This window comes from Hemiscyllium ocellatum, chromosome 5, assembly GCF_020745735.1.
Source record: "Hemiscyllium ocellatum isolate sHemOce1 chromosome 5, sHemOce1.pat.X.cur, whole genome shotgun sequence".
Lineage (NCBI taxonomy): Eukaryota > Metazoa > Chordata > Chondrichthyes > Orectolobiformes > Hemiscylliidae > Hemiscyllium > Hemiscyllium ocellatum.
The window spans coordinates 41,413,421-41,433,062 of NC_083405.1; the positions used below are offsets into that span (position 1 = coordinate 41,413,421).

Below are 19,642 nucleotides of genomic sequence, written 5' to 3' on the forward strand. Positions count from 1 at the left end.
AAAAATGGTCAGTCTGCATTGAGCAGAATGATGGAATGGTCAGAACAGGGTGCTAGTGGAAGGAGAAATCTGACGGCATTATTGTCTTCATTGCATCCAGTCACACAAAGTATCAGTGGGGATTAGAGAACATATTTAACCCACCCCTGATGTTGCAGCATTAAGTCACAATCAAATAGAGGTGGTGGTAATTGCAGAACAAAAAAGGTAACATTACTCAAAACTAACTTCAAAAACGTCATACTAACCGAGAAAAGGAATTTTAGCAACTTCTAACAGTTACTGTATCATGAACATGCTGGACATGTATAGAATATATTTTGAATTATTTCTATTCTATTATTTCATTTCAATAGTTAGAGTTACCCTAGATTACATTTTATATTGCAGGCCTTACTGCTGAGGTAAGCAAAACAGTTTTGTTTTGTTTGTCATTTGAAAGTAATTTACTTTTTCATGATAAACAAAATGGTAAGAAAATATCAAGTTTTTTTTTACTAAATTTCCCAACCTATAAGAAAACCATGATGTAGAATACTTAATTAATAAAACAACAAGCACAATCATCTCAACTTAAAGGATATTTTAATGGACAAGTTCAGTTTTCTGCTGCAGGTGAAAAAAACACTTTCACCACAAAATGCACTCTTTTATACAAATTTGCATTATAAAAACGTGAACAAATTGTGCCTTTAAGGCCATTCTGGCAGAATCCATTATTAAAAGTTTATGATGCCAGGAAAACACATTTTAAAAAAAGATTTACAAGTGAATTATTGTAACAAAATATTCAGGTTAATAATTTTGTTGTAGAAAGTCTGATATTCAAAACCAAAATTTATTTTTCCCTAAACACTACCATCAACAATATTCCCTCTTAATATTTTTACACACATTGTGTACTTTTTACTCTTAAACATCTGTAAGTTACTTAGAATTTAGTTTGATGGGCAATTATTTCTTTTTAATCATTACATGCATGATTATAACCACAAATGGAATCAGACATAAGTTAAAGTAAAAGTAATTTGCAAGGCCAGAAACAAACTATAATCACAATACCGTAGTTAATGACTATATTGATGAAAATCTATATATATATAATTTTATATTTTACTGCTTCCCAAAAGGACAAATTTACTTGCACCTACAAATACATCCCATTCATTTCTGGCCTCGCACACAATATGCAAGTAAATAATACTTGTGATAAATAATAATCAAGATGCAAATTTCAGAACTGTAATTTTCTACAGCCATGTCCACTTGCAACAAGACAGCAACTCACAGGGGGGTTGGGGTGGGGTGGGGGGGTGGTGGGGAACTGCAAGTCTTACTAATGGCAACATTGACCATTTATAGAACTATACATATGTCATAATTTTATATAGCTGTACCAAGGATTAAGACCAACAAAATACACGAATAACTCGGTGGTATAAACATATTTGTACAAAAAGGAATGAGCACTGAAACAGTCTTCAAGAGGAGATTTCCTTAGACACTAGATCAAATCAGTGCCTAGTCTACCTCCAGGAGACAGCTCTAGCAAGGATAGCTTTATGAAAATGAGATTCTTTATATTATTTATGATTCCTAAAAGATTGAGCTAAGGAGCAAAAAAAAAGACATATAGACACATAAAAGCCAATATGTAAAGGTTGGACAAAAACTCTCTCACTGGGCTAGCAACATTTAACTGGTCCATGAAAATGTTTTAAGAAACAAACAACAAGTTTATGCCTAAACAATGAAAAAAGTCAGTATAGGAATAAAAAACATGCAGAAGTTTAATTGAAAACATTTGTAAAACAAGTATTTTACACAAGAAAAGAAAAATAGAAGTAGTTTTCTTTTTAGACATCCAAGGGAGTTGTAATTGCCACCCTGTAACCAAACATTCCCCTTAACTGACAGCTTTCAACAATTAGGATCCTAGAAAGCTATTCCAATAACTAAACAGCTGCAGACATCAGATTTCTACAAAAACGCTCATCACAATTAAATGTTAACTACAAGTTGAGATCTATTCCACATGTGAATAAAACTTGGAATAAAATCTTCCTCCTTACAGAGAGGTTTAATCAAAATAGAATCACTTTAAGCCTCTCCACATTATTGCAGTCACTTACCAATGTACTGGTTCCACTTATTTCACATATATTCATTGTAATTTGGTTACCTGTTAAAGCAAATGGTTCTAGTATACAATTATTTTTAAAATTTCGATTGTCATCCACTGAGGAGATGGAGTTGAAAAACTGATTTTTATTTTGAAAAGAAAAAAAAATCAGTGATTTTTGAATAATCAGCATGGTTACTAAATTGCGACCATTAGAAATGACCTGGCCAAGACGATGATAAAGCAAGCTTAGTGGAGATCTTCACTTTTTTAAATGGAATTCTCTGCAAAGAGCTCTCTATAATTAATAGAAGTCTGTTATTTAAGATTGCACAATTAAAAACAAAAAGCATAATTGACAGACTTATTTTGGATAGTGACAAACAAACAATTTTGTTTCCAAGATGGATTATCTTAATAATGGCATTTTAATAAACAATGGTAAACTTTTACAGATTGTTAAATTCAATACTCAAATTTAATAAACGACAGGTGCTAAACAGCGATTGTGCATATTGCTACTTAATTCAGTTAAAATGTTAAATTCAAATCCATGTAACAGGTTATGAATTGCAATCTAATTGTTGTTTCCACCAAACCAACGCCCTTCTAGATTCTTAATATTGTTTCCTACTTCTTTGAAATAAATCGATAAGTGCTGTATCTAGACTGCTGCATGTTAAAGATATCAATATTCATCTATGCTATTTGCCATGGCTGGCATTGTTGGACTGGAATCCTGGGGGGCAGTTGTTATAGCGACTATTCTGGGAGACACGAGAACTTCTGCCACAGATGCCTCCATGTCTGGTGAGGCGTTCCCAACACTTTGGACAACAGCAGCACCTTTCTTGTTCTGGTGGGTTTTGACATGCTTTGAAAGATGATCACTCCGCATAAACCGCTTCGAGCACTCTGGGCAGGAGAACTTCTTTTCACCTGAAAGCAAGATAAATAGAAAAACATCTGAATAATGTGTCTCTTAAAAAAAATACACACAAGTCTTGTTTGGCAGGTCATGTACCTGAGAGAATACAAGTATTCATATTTCAACCATACAGGTTTGTTAATGTTTCAATTCTTGGGTTCTTGGTTTTCACTTTTAAAGATTTAAAACTGTTAACCATCAACTCCATTTTATACAGTACAAAGCAGTTGCACCTTGTCAAATGGGTGGATTCCGATTCTCCATTATTTATAAGCAAGGCCTCAAGTTTCTACTGACTGATGCAAAATAAATTATTTTTGTTTTTACACTGTGATCTGGAATTTTTGGGATTATATCCTGCAACTCGTATAAGTCCATGATTATTTCCATTGGGTTGTGATACATTACCAAGAAATTTTTTTCTTTTAAAAAAAAAGGGAGGCATCTTGGTAGACATTTTACAGTGCTGACAACTTTCCACGACAAATTTATATCAAAAAGCATTCCGGGTGGACCATTCAGGAAAGTGGGATTGGGACCACAATCAGAGCAACCATAACCTTATTGCAGAGTAGGTTCAAAGGGCCGAATGGTTTAATCTTGATCCTATGGAGTAGAGGCAACGTGAATCCAATACTCCCAGTCACATCATGTCAACTGCAAAGGTTTTAAATAAATACAAATACCATCAAACAAGCCCACATAGTCTCAGGTCTGCCTACTATATATAAAGTAAAAAAGGAAGTTTATTCAAACTCATTTCTCCAGTCTTTCCAGGTGGTTTATTAGAAAATTAGACTGGACAGAAATAAGCCACTCTCTCATTTCAGGATTTCTCTCGTCAGGTGTGCGGAAAGACTTTAAAAAGAATAAGTGTTAGAAACCCTCAGCAGCTGTGGCGATGTTTCTGATGCTAAATTTCCTGAGGAACAAGGGATTCTAACTTTTGCTTTTAGGGGAAAAAAATGTTTCGATGACTGGCTACTATTCCAAAGGAAATAAACTAAAAACTAAATGTAAGTTGTTAGCTTTAGAACATAGAACAAATCAGCGCAGACAGGCCCTTCGGCCCTCGATGTTGCGCCGACCTGTGAACTATTCTCAGCTCGTCCCCCTACACTACCCCAAAATCATCCATGTGCTTATCTAAGGATTGTTTAAATCTCGCTAATGTGGCTGAGTTGACTACCTTAGCAGGTAGTGCATTGCATGCCCTTATCACTCTCTGCATAAAGAACCTGCCTCTGACATCTGTCTTAAATCTATCACCCCTCAATTCGTAGTTATGCCCCCTCATACATGCTGAAGTAATCATCCTAGGAAAAAGACTTTCACTGTCTACCCTATCTAATCCTCTGATCATCTTGTATGCCTCTATCAAATCCCCCCCTTAGCCTTCTTCTCGCCAATGAGAACAGGTTCAAGTCTCTCAGCCTTTCCTCATAAGACTCCCCTCCAGACCAGGCAACATACTGGTAAATCTCCTCTGTACCTTTTCCAATGCTTCCACATCCTTCCCGAAATATGGGGACCAGAACTGCACACAATATTCCAAGTGTGGCCTCACCAGCATTTTGTAGTTGCAGCCTGATATTGCAGTTCCGCAACTTAATCCCTCTACGAATGAAACCTAACACACCGTATGCCTTCTTAACAGCACTATCTACCTGGGTGGCAACTTTCAGGGGTCTATGCACATGGACTCCAATATACCTTTGCACATCCACACTACCAAGAATCTTTCCATCGACCCAGTGCTCTGCCTTCCTGTTATTCTTCCCAAAGTGCATCCCCTCACATTTAGCTGCATTGAACTCCATTTGTCACCTCAGCTCAATTCTGCAGTTTATCCAAGTCCCCCTGCAACCTCTAACACTCTTCCACACTGTCCACTTCTCCAACATTTTTTTCTTCCCACATTCAGAGAATAAAACATAGGAAAGAAACAATGCCCTGTAACTATCACATTAACATATTTCTCTTCAGTCTCCTACTTCCAGATACTATAGTCTGCATTCTGCTATCTTTCCAATAGTCTTTGCCTTTATCCTCACAAGTAGCTTTCTCTACATTAATTGTCCAACTGGCCCATTCTGGATTTGTACCTCTCCATGCAGTGCAACTGAGGCAGAGCAAAATAATCGAGATACTAAATCTCCTCTTGATTCTCTCAATATCTGATTTACAATCCTACAAACAATGACAGTCATACTTGGGGCAGATGAGTTTCAATTGCCGATTCAATTTTGTGCTCAAAGTAATTAACAGCTATCCAAGCAATTACTTACAGCTGACAAACAACTGTCAACTACTAAATAAGATAGAGAGAAACTGCAAACTAAAATTAATTTCAAAATGTTAAATAAAATTTCAATTTGAGACTCAACAAATTCCCAACTTTTACACTGCATTCCTTTCACATCAACTCTGAACATAGCATTCCCAACCTTACGTTACAAAAATAAATGACTAAAGGAAGTCCCTTGCAGGCTTGGAGCAAACGAAAAATAATATTTAGTTGTAATTCAGCACCAATGAATTCCCAAATCCCTTTGATCACTACCATCTTTCTAGATAAAATCAAAATATTTAGTTCACAAGATGAACTTGCACTTAATTTGGGTTGTGCCAAAAATTAATTCTATTTCAAGCAGTTAAAAAAATCATCCATTCATGTTTAATGTTTGCCTCACTCACCTGTACAAAGAAAATATTACTATGTATATTTTATTTAGTTGCTCAGATATAGCTTTTGACCATGTACAATAGTCAAAATGGAATTGGAAACAGGATTCAATGAAAAGTGCTGTATTTAACTGAATCACCTTTAGTTAATGTACATAGAAGTTCAACCATTTCAATAAAGTCAATTCTAAAAGCAATTAATTGTTACACCAAAAATTGTTCTACCTGTCCCAGAGATGTGTCATAATATGTCTGAATGGTTTAGTTGAAAGAGGAACTGAGATTTTAACTCTTGGTGGGGAGGTTGCCTCATAGACAGGGAAAGGGTGGAAATTAGTGTGAGTGCTAAAACCACAGATTTACAATGAAATCTTTGTAAATCCCTTGCGGTGAGCAGTAATGACCCTGTCGCTAGGACAGCAGATCTGGGTTCAAGTTTCACCTGCACCACAGGTGTTTAAAAACATGTCCAAACTGGTTGATTAAAATAATTGCAATTGTTTGATTCTCTGCCAACCCACTGAAAAGTTATATAATTTGTATGTGAAACCTTTCACCAATTCAACTATTCTAATTAACGTTTTGGTTTATACTTGGGTTTATACATGTCTGATTACCAGAAAACAAAACTCTAATTTAAAGATCAAATCCTAAGACAAACGAATTCTGCTGCTATCGGACAACGCTTCACTATTTGGAGACACATTTAACATAGTTACTATAGCATTATCAAGTCCAACCGTCAGCTAATGCCAGCCAATTAAAATAGGACTGCATTTAGAATACCGCGTTCTGAAAACAGATTAATAATTTACTACACTTCATTTCAGATGTAAAGCATTCTGGGCAAAATGCCACAGGCATGATGATCCATTCACCAGGTTGATTCAAGCAAATATTGTACACAATCAAAAAGTTACAAATGTATATCAACACAACTAGATCAGAATGCAACTCAGATGCCCCGATTCATTATTGTAGAAAGGCAAATTAACAGTCTAAACTAGAACAAAAATAATACTGCTGCTAATCTGGATCAGAAGTAGTGCTCCACGTTCACATTAAAAATACAATCTCTCAACTTTCAGGTTAAATGCAGAATATTCCCTCATTTATGAATCTCGAATATCTTAATTGGTATTGGGATGCGTTGGTTCAGATTTTCTTACAGAAGTAACAGAGGCGCTTTCCGTAGTCACCATTATTGGTTCACAAATCTTAACTTCAGGCACCAGATGCATGGTTAAACTCAAATCCAAAAGTTGCTGTCCGAGTTGCACCACTCCACTATTAGATTCTCCAAACTTACTGTGCAAGTCACCACTGAAATGTACTGAATGCTGTAAAGTTTGTTAATACATGGTGATCAACAAACTAATCATATCATTAAAAGTGATAAAACATATCAAGACACTTCACAAAAGCACTACCAAACAAAATAGGACACCAGGTCAGCTGCTCAGTTTCAGTGGTGGTTTGACATAACACCTTTTTTTTTTAAAAGAGAGGCAAAAGTTTAATGGATGAATAGGTGCAAAGAATCGCAGATATTAGAACCGCCGATGGTGGAGAAATAAAAATGCATAATGCTCAAAAGGCCAGAACTGTAACAGTCCAAATAAATTGGAAAAAGTTATGCAGTATGGCTATAGGAGATGGGAGACACAGGGTCAGGTTATGTGATGGAGTAACCTGTAAACAAGGGCAAGAAGGTCAAAATTAAGCTGTTTAACTAGGAGCCAATATCGATCAACACGGTCCAATAAACTCAAGCTGAGAGAGGGTACAACTTCGGAAGCTGGTTAGCATACTAACAAAACTCTATAGGAAGTGAAATATCATCATAAGTAGTAATCCTACCTTTTGAGATGATAATTACTGCCAATTAATACCTCTAGCAATGGAAGTTGACTATTACAATGTGAAACCCAATTCCTGTAGGCTTCATCTGCTGGAGTTTCTATATAAAAAAGTTAACTGTAGAAAATCACTTTGCCCTTTTGTCTCCTTTTTCCTCTCTTTCTCTAACTGATTTGACACCCATTCAAAATTAAACTCATCCAAAAGATTGTGCCTCCAATAGTGCAACACTCCTTAAGTGTGACAATGCAGAGTCAGTTTTTATTTTCATTTTCAAGTCTTGGAGTCCTGTGACTAAAAGCTGACGCAGCTCAGCTCAATATTATCACTAGATTCCTACTTACAGACTTCCAGTAGGGGTCACTGGTTTGCTGTCAGAATGAGCAACCTGCTGTCATTCCACTGCAACCCAGGTGCAGTCAAACTAATTACCTGCTGCCCCAGCTGTGATACACCCCTAGTTTTGTCTAAATGCTTGCTACAGAATTTGTCATTCCACAGGGAAAAGTTGAAATCCTAGAATATAGCCCATAGTAAATTACCTGGAGAATTCTCAACACCATTTCATTTGACAAACAAACTACACAAGCTTCATTTTTATTATCGACAAATTATCCTCAATCATCTAACCAATATCCTTTACTTTAAAACAGGAATCTTTCAATTTTTAGGATACTTACTCAGTAGTTTTATTCTGTACAACATATATGCAAGATCCAAACCAAAATCTATGCAGTTCAGATCAATGCAACCTGTAGAGAATTTTTCAACATTAATGGGGTTTCATCAAGGCTAGAAATAAGATCTTGTCAACAACAGCTGGTCCTTTCAAGAAAGCTAACACTGAGTTTTGTAGCTTCCAAGTGAGCAACACAAAATAGCAATACAAGTTAGGATAGTTTTTTTAAATGCACAGAGAAAGTTGGTAGTAAAATCAAGCCTAAAAATACACCATTAATTAATACAAACAATACTATTTGAATTGTCGAGTCTGTGCTATTCACAATGATTAGAACTTAGCTGATCTGGAGACCAGTTCCTAAAAATGAACTTCATAGTTCACTGGATAAAACATTTACTGACTAACTTGCTCACTGAAATATTCGAAAGTTGAAGAATAGCAGACGGTTATGGTAAAAGTTATTGTTTTGTTCCCCTAAACTAAATGTCTAGGATAGGATAGTCTATCTTGTGTTATAACTCATTTTCGTCAACCAACTAGTGCAACTCCTAATGACAATTTTCATGATAGCTTCCAACAGTAATACTGTTTACTCCAAAACGGACTTAAATACAGAGGAATACCATGCCTATATTATGTTTAACTTCCACATATTCTTTTGAGGTGAGTAGTAGAAGTCCTTGTCTACAAAATGTTCCCCATGAGCAAAAACAACTCAAATTAGGTGAAATGATCTTTCAGGAATGCTTGTAAATAACAGAAAACTGAAACAACATATCAAGACTCATATCTAAATCACAGCAGTTCAGAACAGAAGAAGTGGAATTTCAATCAGGGTTCGGGAATGAAGAATGAATATGACTTAGGTGAACCAATGGGCATTTTCAAAGTTTTCAACTAAATTCCAGGAAGTGGGCTAGCCTGTTATTCCCCTGTTAGAAGCCTGATGGGACATGCTCCACTATTATAGAGTCAGAGATGTACAGTCCAATCTGGGTTGGGATATCTGGTCGGCATGGACAATCTAGTCCCACCTGCCAGCACCTGGCCCATATCCCTCCAAACCCTTCCTACTCATATACCCATCCAAATGCCTCAAAATGTTGCAATTGTACCAGCCTCCACCACATCCTCTGGCAGTTCATTTCATACACATTACCCACCCTCTGCGTGAAAAAGTTGCCCCTTAGATCTCTTTTATATCTTTTCCATCTCACCCTAAACCTATGCCCTCTAGTTCTGGATTCCCCAACCCCAGGGAAAGGACTTTATCTATTTATCCTATCCATGCCCCTCAATTTTGTAAACCTCTACAAAGGTCACCCCTCAACCTCCGACGCTCCAGGGAAAACAGCCCTAGCCTGTTCAGCCTCTCCCTGTAGCTCAAATCCTCCAACCCTGGCAAAATCCTTGTAAATCTTTTCTGAACCCTTTCAAGTTTCACAACATCTTTCCGATAGGAAGGAGACCAGAATTGCATGCAATATTCCAACAGTGGCCTAACCAATGTCCTCTACAGCCACAACGTGACCTCCCAACTCCGGTACTCAATACTCTGACCAATAAAGGAAAGCGTACCAAATGTCTTCTTCACTATCCTATCTACCTGCGACTCCACTTTCAAGGAGCTATGAATCTGCACTCCAAGGAAATGAGAAAAGGTAAACTGGCTGCCTTTCCATATGGAGAGAGTAAGGACTGCAGATGCTAGAAATCAGAGTCAAGAGTGCGTTGTTGGGAAAGCACGTCAGGCAGAATCATGCCTTTTAATATGCCCTCGGTTGAACACAAATTTTTATATCTATTTTAGTAATTTCTAATTAAAACATATTCCACTATATCAAAATTAAAAGGAATGAAATACTAGGTTTACTTAACCAATAATCCAAAGAAAAAATAAACTGCAACATCAAACACACAAATTTAGGTGTAAAGTTTAAAAGTGAAGTACATCTAGTACAAAAAAAAAGACTAGCAGTTCAAAAGAACCCTTTCGTTCTAGAGATATTAGGTGCAAACTGAGATTACAGCTGGTTCATGGGTGTCTTGTAATCTCAACAATGGCAAAAATCTGTAAATATTCTCTAATTGACAAAGAATAGATTTTTCTCCAATTAGCTATATCTTTGGGTGCTGCTGGGGGTAGGGTATGAAAAGAGAAACAGTGAGAGCACAAGACAGATAGAAAGACAGAATGAATTAATGTCTTCCAATTATGTAACAAATCGTTCTCAGCTCTGCCCAAAGCTGTTCGCCTGAAATACAGCTCATTTGCCCATTCTCATGTATGGATCAGCATTTTCTCAAGCTCTATACTATGCAGGCAACTTTTGTTATATTGTGAGAAACATTAACATTAAAAATAGGAAACAAAGTTTTCTTTACACCTCTCTACATTGGTTTCGTGAGCTTGGCTCAACTTGGAGAAAGCGAGGTCTGCAGATGCTGGAGATCAGAGCTGAAAATGTGTTGCTGGGAAAGCGCAGCAGGTCAGGCAGTATCCAAGGAGCAGGAGAATTGACGTTTCGGGCATGAGCCCTTCTTCAGGAATGAGGAAAGTGTGCCAAACAGGTTAGGATAAAGGTAGGGAGGAGGGACTGGGGGAGGGGCGTTGGAAAAGAAATAGGTGGAAGGAGGTTAAGGTGAGGGTGATAGGCTGGAGTGGGGGTGGGGTGCGGAGAGGTCAGGAAGAAGATTGCAGGTTAGGAAGGTGGTGCTGAGTTCGAGGGTTGGGACTGAGACAAGGTGGTGGTGGGGGGAAATAAGGAAACTGGAGAAATCTGAGTTCATCCCTTGTGGTTGGAGGGTCCTTCACCTTGTTTCAGTTGGCAATGGCAATGATGGAAGTTGAAAAGTGGTATTTCATATTTTGTCACTTTAAAACACTACTCTGGCAGAAAAAGCAGCTGGCGATCTGAGATGGAGACTATGAGGGACAAGCACGGACAAATCTAGCTTTGGCTCTTAAAACTCTCCAACTGCTTCGTCAGAATCCTAGAGGGACAACATAGCAGATGCAGTTATTTTCAAAGCTTTGCTAATGATGTGCAGAAGTTCCAGCAAAACGTGGGCTGCCCACAAAGATTTCAGCTGAAGAATCAGGACCTCAACAATAACGAACCTCAATTGGTAGCATTCCTGGTCGGTCAATGATTCAATCCCAAGTCATTCTCATTCAAGCATGGTTTGGACCACAGCAGCAGACCGGCATGGAGGCTGCGAATGCCAACCTCTTGCCCACCTGCCTCCAATCGAGATTCAGACAGTTTTCAAAATCCAGTCCGAGGGACAAGACAGATTGTTTTATATGTGGAAATAAACCTTGACTGAGAAAGATTGACTCAACTTCTGGCACAGGTGTCATTTTTCCAGGCATCAATTTGAATCAGGCACAAAAATTAAGGGATCTTTGAGTATCTAACAATATCGATGTCATCAATCAGGGAAGCTCTGAACTGAAGAATTCTCACAAACATAAAAAGTAGTGTGCACTAATTATACTTTACTTTTTACAAATTTTACAAGGAGTGAAATAAAATTTGGCACACGTGAGGTTCAAATACAAGTTGAAACATCAAACAAGCTTCAAAAGATATTAAAAAGCAAACACCACTATTGTGGAGTCATTTGACATTACATAAAATATTTAATTTTCCAAAGTCAGAAGTGTTCTTTTTGAAGCAGTTATGATGAAGCACATAGCTAAACACCCAGACAAACATTCTTCCTCTTTACAGGAAGAAAACATTTTCAGAGTTTAAAAATTAATATCTCAGTGCAAAAGAGGAACCTCCCATCACTTCAGTGATTTCAAATTCCCACGTGCAGGCACTTTCACAGCCCATCTGTTGAGGGGTAGCAGGGTCACTAAGTTACTTCTCTATTTCTACATTTCACCACAAATGCTAGTGGTTTCTGTCAGTTTCAGCTAAAACTATGGCCACAATTTGTGTCAATTGAGGAATAATTAGGGAAACATTTCAGTCAAAATTTTAAGATACTCTTTTCCTTCATCCATGTCTAATTTTTTTAAAAAGCTTTTCTCATTTGGATCACAAGAATGCTTCTCCAAAATAGATTGCTTCCCGAATTCTCTCTGGTGTTCACAGAACATTTATCTGTTCCACCAAATAATGGATGCTCTCCTGAAGTCACTGGTTTTATTTTAAATTTGTTTATGGGATGCGAGTGAACATGCTCAGCAAAGTTTTTATTGCTCATCTTTTGAGAAGCCTTCTTGAACAACTGTACTATGGGGTCTCGATAAATGTAAGTTCCTATGAGGAAGGCTGTTTCAGGATTCTGACCTAGTGACAATGTAGAAATTGTGATGCATTTCTATCTCAGAACAGTGTGTGAACTTCAGAGAACCTGGAGTGATCTTGTTCTCATATGCCTGCTGTCTCTGTACCTTCTAGATGGTAGAGATTGCAGGGTTGGGAAACATTAATGATTTTTTGGCAGGTTACTGCAAAGCATCTTGTACTATAGACAATGGTAGAGAGAATGAATGTTTAAAATGCTGGATGTGGTGCCAATCAAGTGAGCTGATTTTTCCTGTATGTTGTCAGAGTTAAACAAGAAGACAGTATTGCATCAAATACCTGACTTGTATCTTTTAGATATTGGCAAGGCTTTGGGAAAATCAGGATTTGAGTTACTTGTCACAGAATTCCCAGACCTTCATCTGCCCTTTCAGTCACAGTACTCATGTTGCTGGACAACGGTAGTCCCTAAGGCTGGTGACAGTTGGAGAATTCATTGATAGTAATACAACTGAAGGTCAGCAGGGAGATGATCAGGATTCTTGATGTCGGAGATGCTTGTTGCCTGGCACTTGTGGGGTCCAAATATATTTTGCCATCTTATCAGCCTAATCTCAGACGTTGTTCAGATCTTGCTCTATGCGGGTACAGACTTTCATTATGAGGAGTTGCACAAGGAACTGAACACCCCCCACTCCTGACATGATGGAAAATATCCTACATTAGTCAACTTCTTTTCCCCGAGTAATATCTGCAGTGATGTGCTGGGGTTGAGACGATTGGCCTGCTGCAACCACAATGATCCTTTATGGCAAATCTGTCTCCAAACAGCGGTCAGTAACAAACCTACTCTATGTAGATTCCAATCGACTCAATGCTATTAGGGCCCTCTACTGTTACATTTAGCCACAAATGCTTCCTTGATATCAAGGGCAGTCAATCTCACCTTACATCTTGTATGCAGTGTTGTTCTACACGAGGCGGCAATGGATAGTTCTCTGAGCACTTCTAGCTGATGATCATTGCAAATGCTTTAGCTTCAGTTTTTTTTTTGCATTCACGTACTCTGCCGCAACTAAGGCTTCTTTTCTGGTTTGTTATTTAATTGCTCATTCATGAATGATGAGGTGAAATTGCAGAATTGATCTGATTGGGTGCTGTGGGATCACTTAGTTGTGTGCATTTTGGAGTACATTCATGATTTAGCATGCATATAGCCTTACATTGTAGGCACCTCAGTCTTAGGTATGCCCAGTCCTCCTACACAACTTTGCTACATTCCTTTTTGGTTTTATGGCTTGATTGGAAATGAGATATGTACTAGGCTTTGCGGTTACAGACTGTAGTGGAATACAATTCTACTGCTTCTAATTCACAGCCATTCACAAATGCCCCATCTGGAGTGGCTAAATTTGCTTTCAATCTATTCCATTTGGCACAATGGTAGTGCCACAGCATTATGGAGCGTATGGCTCATTGTGGATAAAGGGTATTTTGTCTTTGCTAAGACATTGATGTGTTCACTTCTGGTAACATTGCTTGCATTAAATGCCATTTTTGAAAAAAAGAGTTTCGGGATGTGGACAATTATAGAATCATTGTTAGCAGAACTGTAGATCGATATAAACTGGGAAAACTGTTGAGATTAGTGATAAAAGTATGGAATATCTTGTGAGGGTAGCCTCTTATCAATTTTACATTTGTTCCAATTGTAAGGAAATCCTTGAGAGTGTATGCTTTTGTCAATGTTATAATATGGAAAAAAGTTATTCTTTTTGGGGACAAGGATCAATGTTAATGGATACCAACTACTCACTTCAAAGCACAAGGTGTTTAACATTAACAGAGAGGATGTTTCAGGTGACACTTTTAAAACAAGTACTTTAAAGTCAATTTAAATACATTTATCAACATCCGAGTACCAGCAATAGCATATGATTAAAACAGGCTTTGAAAATTTTGAACTATTACAACGTGATAAAGCAGAGACCACCACCACTTAAATTTCTGATGCCCTTGTAAAATAGCCTGGAATTAAAAACTGTTTTATACAAAGATATAATTCTTAAATAGATAATTCCTTTAAAGCTAGCCTTCAGTAGCTAGACATATTCAAGCAGTTTAAGACAGGAGAATGTGATATATTGTCTCAAGAGCAATAGTCAAGCACATATTAGATCCCACAGGTTCTCAGTAAACTAAATACGTTTGATTGTTTGTTAAGTCTTCAATGACATCAGATTCTGAACAGAGAGAGGCACTACTGGAGCTATTGTTGATTTTTGGTTGAATACTTTACCAATTTTGTCAGAATGGTTAAAAAAAGGGCAGTACAAAAACGTTCTAAAATCTAAACCACCTATTTAATTTCACAATAGAAACTTAATATTTTATAGTCAGTCAGTTCACAACCTTGATGTCACAGTTGAACCCAAGATGAACTCCCAATTTCAAGTTTATGCCAAGGCTGAAATATCTTATTTCCATCTTTGTGACCTCACCCAACTGCATCTGCCTAATCACTTCACGTACTGAAGTCCTCACCCATACCTCATTTCCTCTGGACAACTACAATGTACTCCTGACTAGTGTCTCACATTCTAACCTTGGGAAACTAGCGTTTATTTCAAATCTTGCTACCTGTGGCCCGATTTGCCCTTGGCCAGTTGACTTCTTATATGGCTTGATGTATTACCTTAAACTAAAGCGAAGAAGAATAAAAGTTTAAATTCAATGCATGAACCTTAAATGCTCACTGAACCACATTTGGTGAATCTACTGACATATTGACAGCATACATTTGGAAAATTGACACTAACTAGTCAAACATCCTCAAAAATACAGATACGTTGATTAAAAATACAATATTACTAGAGATTAAAATACTTTTTACAATAAAATTTACACCTTTCAATTTAACTCATGAATACCAAACTGATTGATCATTTTGTTAGTGAAAACCAAACATCAAGAGCTTTCATGCTGGCATTCAAGATGATTTTGTAAAGTTGAAAGTGCTATCAGTATCCAACATTTCTTTAAACTATGATTTTTTACCATTGTCATTGGATAACAACTGAAGCTTTTCTAATGGTTTTGTTTGATGACAATGTTCCTCTGATCTACACATATCTATATACATGCTTATATTTTCAAACATGAATGACCAGATCAGATGTAAGCAGCATGTAAAATAGTTTCAGGAAGCTTTCAAGTAACTTCAGATACAAGTAGTTACTTTAGGTATTGCTGTGTAGTGAATAAAAAATTTATCACAACAGAAAACACCCCAAATTACTGAAGGAGTTTAGATATATATTGATGCTTCTGAATGAAATCCACAGGAATTCATAGAATGCAATAGGATTAAAATGTGAGATCAAGGGGGTTGCTGCATATTATGCATTGGAGTGCTGTATCTGATTTAGCTTTGAGTTTGAGTAAAGTAGCGAAAATAATTACTGTTTAAAAACAAATTAACCCCAGAACTTTCACAACAAAGTTTGAGCTGGGATGTTCATGAGCTTTCAGTGGCTCCCTGGTATATGTGTTATTTCATTTGTGCTGTAACAAAGATCTTTGCTCTTTAATCTTCTGCTAGGCGATTATGAGATGATATCAATGAAAACCAGGTTAATAACAACTTCAAGCTACTATTCCACAGAATGAATTAGCCAAAGAAGGAGGAAGCACAGGGTTGAATGTTGAAAACAGATTATTGGTAGCAATATTCACTGATGAACACCCAGGTCTTGAACATGAATAGGAAAAGTCTTTTAATTAATTATTTTCAAAGAGATGGTGTTGAACTTGGACAAGGTACTTGTCAGACCTCAGCTGGAATATTACACACAGTTCTGGATACTACTTAATAAAAAGGATGTGAACAAACTGGAGAGAACACAGAAGCAATTTACAAGAATGGTATCATGGATGAAAGATTTCAGTTATGAACATTGATTTAAAAGGTTAGGCTCGTTCTCAGTGGAGCTAAAAAAAAAACTAAGAGGAGATCAGATAGAGGTTTTCAAAATTGCCAGTGGACCGGACAGAGAAATTGTTCCCATTTTTAAATGGATACAGAACAAGAGCATGCAGACTTGAAATTATTTGCAAAAGCAGCAAATGAGGGGAGAAAATCTTTTCACAAAGCAAATAGCTAGGTGTGGAATGCACTGCCTAGAGTGTGGTCTTTCAACTGATGCATTCAAGAAAGCATTGGGGATGATTGATTGGAAGTGCAAGAGTTTGAGACAAAAAGGAGAAGATTGACATTGTATAATAGTGCTCTTTTGAAGAGCCTGTGCCAAACGAACCTGGACCAGAAGAACCTTTTGCACTGAGACATGTCTGTTCTACTAACCTGTATGAGTTCTTCTATGCCTCTGTAATTCATCACTCCGGGTGAAACGTTTGCCACAGAACAGCCAGTTGCACACAAACGGTCTCTCACCAGTGTGCCAGCGAAGATGTGCCCGTAAGTGAGAAGTTTTCCCATAAACTTTTCCACAACCCTCCATGTGGCAAATGTGCTGTTTCTTCTTCCCTGGTTCAGATGAACTCCTATTTAAACAAATCAGAATTGGAAGATTCCAAAAAAAATTAAAGCATACCAATATTTTTTGTAAGCTAGTCATCCTTTGTGAAAATAATGCAGTACCCAAGTATAAATAGTTTCTTTCTCAATAGATTGCTGAAGTGTTAGAAGCAACAGTGATTCAAAATGGATGGAATAAAGATTTCTATAGCACTCCTAACTGTTCAGTTGTTCCAGCAAATGTGTGTCATGTATTCAGTAGGAGACACTGGGAACTACAGCTAGTACAGCTGGGACCCAGAAACACTGAATAACGAGCCTTGTGCTTGCTGTGCCTTGACAGAGCAAAATTTCCACCCATTTCAGGTTAGTGGTAACAAACCATAATAAAGTAGTAACCATTACAGTGGCTCAGTGATTAGCACTGCTTCCTCGCAGCACCAGGGACCTGGGTTAGACTCCAGCCTCTCAATCTCCACGTCTGCTCAGGTTTCCTCCCACAGTACAAAATACGCAGGTTAGGTGGATTGACCATGTTAAATTTCTCAGGGTCCAGGGATGTGCAGGCTAGGTGAGTTAACCATGGGAAATGCAGGTGAGTTAGCAATGGGAAATGCAGGATTACAAGGATGTGGTAGGGGGGCTGTGCCTGGATGGGATGCTCTTCAGAGTGCCTACTTCCACACTGTAGGGATTCTATAATAACAACAGGTGATAAATCAAATTGCTCAATGTGGATTTTTAATGGACCGGCTATTTAATTAATCAACTGTTTCCAAGTATCCACTGAATATATTCAAAGAGAATGTTCGTAGAACATGGGATTGCAAGAAGAAATTGATGAACTCTAAAATTAAAGAACCTGAAAAACATCAGCAGAATCATAACTATTTACAAATGCATCAAATGTAATCATTTTCAATTTTTATTTGGATTTATATCATTTCCTGAAAGTGGATCTTCTTTACACCTACACAATTGAGGTAGTAAAGCAGGAAAGATCATTGAACAGATATGTTGAGATTCTGGATTAGTGGTGCTGGAAGAGCACAGCAGTTCAGGCAGCATCCAAGGAGCAGCGAAATCGACGTTTCGGGCAAAAGCCCTTCATCAGGAATAAAGGCAGTGAGCCTGAAGCGTGGAGAGATAAGCTGGGGGGGGGGGGGGGGGGGGGGCAGAAAGGAGCATAGAGTACAATGAGTGAGTGGGGGAGGGGATGAAGGTGATAGGTCGATGCAAATCCACCCAAAATATTCTCTCAACTTCATTTCAAATACTGATGTATGGGTGGCACTTTTGGCTTTAATCTGGAGCAGTGCAAGAACCTATTCAAAGGCATGCTTCAACCAATGGCATATTTACACAATACGTGGCAAAATCTGCCCCCTACAGGAATCAGTCCAGAATGGATTTGAACTTTGGTCTCCCCAGCAAGAATGCAAGTTATCTCCTCAGCTTTTAGCATGTTGCTACTAGACTGCATTGTCAATTTTTAATAATTATCCTCAGTATATTGTTAAACACACAAGATAAATAGCTATTTATTAGAATGTTGAAGAACAATAATTGTGACATTTAGCAAGGTCTCATGCTTCAGTGGTACCAGAGAAAGTGGTGGCGGTGGGTATAATTACAACATTTAAAAGGGTGTATGAATTAGGAAGTGTTGAGGGATAGGGGCCAGATGCTGGCAAATGGGACTTGGTCAGATTTAGATGTCTGGTTGGCATGGACATGTTGGACCAAAGGGTCTGTTCTGTGCTGAATGAACATGTTCTGGTCAGTTTGTGCAGAATTTCTCTGACTTGAACCGGATGCTTGATTATAGAGTTCAGTACTTTATTTAATGTGTTGACTGCAGCTCTGCAGTGATGGAACATGCTCACCTTACACTTTCTAAAACTTGTATCCCACTAGCTGCTCATCTTAAACTTGAACATCTAGTACCTGACCTTCGCCCTCACTGTTTTACATTTTCCTCCAACCCCATATATTGAAAAAATAACAAGCTTTGTTTATACTCTTTCATGATCTCACCAGTTCATATTTCTAACTTCAAAAGTTTGGCAGAAGCCAAGTTAATTATGTTCGCTACTCTGAAATGTTTCAGATTCTGAGCGATGAGTCTTTAATGTTGGTCTAATGTTTGGTGGGGGGTACATTAACATTTAAAAGGCATTTGGACAAATAGGTGCATAGAAAAGATTTGGAAGGATGTGGCCCAAGTGCAGAGCAATGGGTTTAGAATGGATGATTCTTAAATGTCTTACATTTAATCAAGATTAATATTTACAATCATTTACAAATACAAGCGCCAGTTTGCTTCACCAATTTAATAAAGTTATGTCTGATCTGATCGTAACCTGATGTATCTGTACAGAGTATGCATACTTCAGCTTTTTCTTTAGGGGAGATAAAGTGGTTGCAGTGCTAATGACAAGGACCATATAAAACAGAAAGTAAACTTATGGCAGTTTTTAAGTTGAGTTTTAAAGAGAATTGAAGACATAGCATTTAAAAACTATGCCAAATGATCACTTTATGCCAAAATGAGCGTTTGGTG

At 37.6% G+C, this 19,642-nt stretch overlaps 1 protein-coding gene across 2 annotated transcripts in view; it reads right to left on the bottom strand.

Annotated features, from left to right (window-relative positions):
* Positions 1-568: 568 nt before the first annotated feature.
* Positions 569-19,642, bottom strand: part of sp4 (sp4 transcription factor) — a 56,338-nt gene continuing 37,264 nt past the window's right edge. For both annotated transcript variants that reach the window (XM_060824705.1, XM_060824706.1), the window contains exons 5-6: positions 16,906-17,105; positions 569-3,061 (exon numbers count right to left, since the gene is read on the bottom strand). In XM_060824705.1, coding sequence (XP_060680688.1) covers positions 2,811-3,061; positions 16,906-17,105 — 451 coding nt within the window. In that variant the 3' untranslated portion in view covers positions 569-2,810. The remainder of the gene's footprint in view (positions 3,062-16,905; positions 17,106-19,642) is intronic.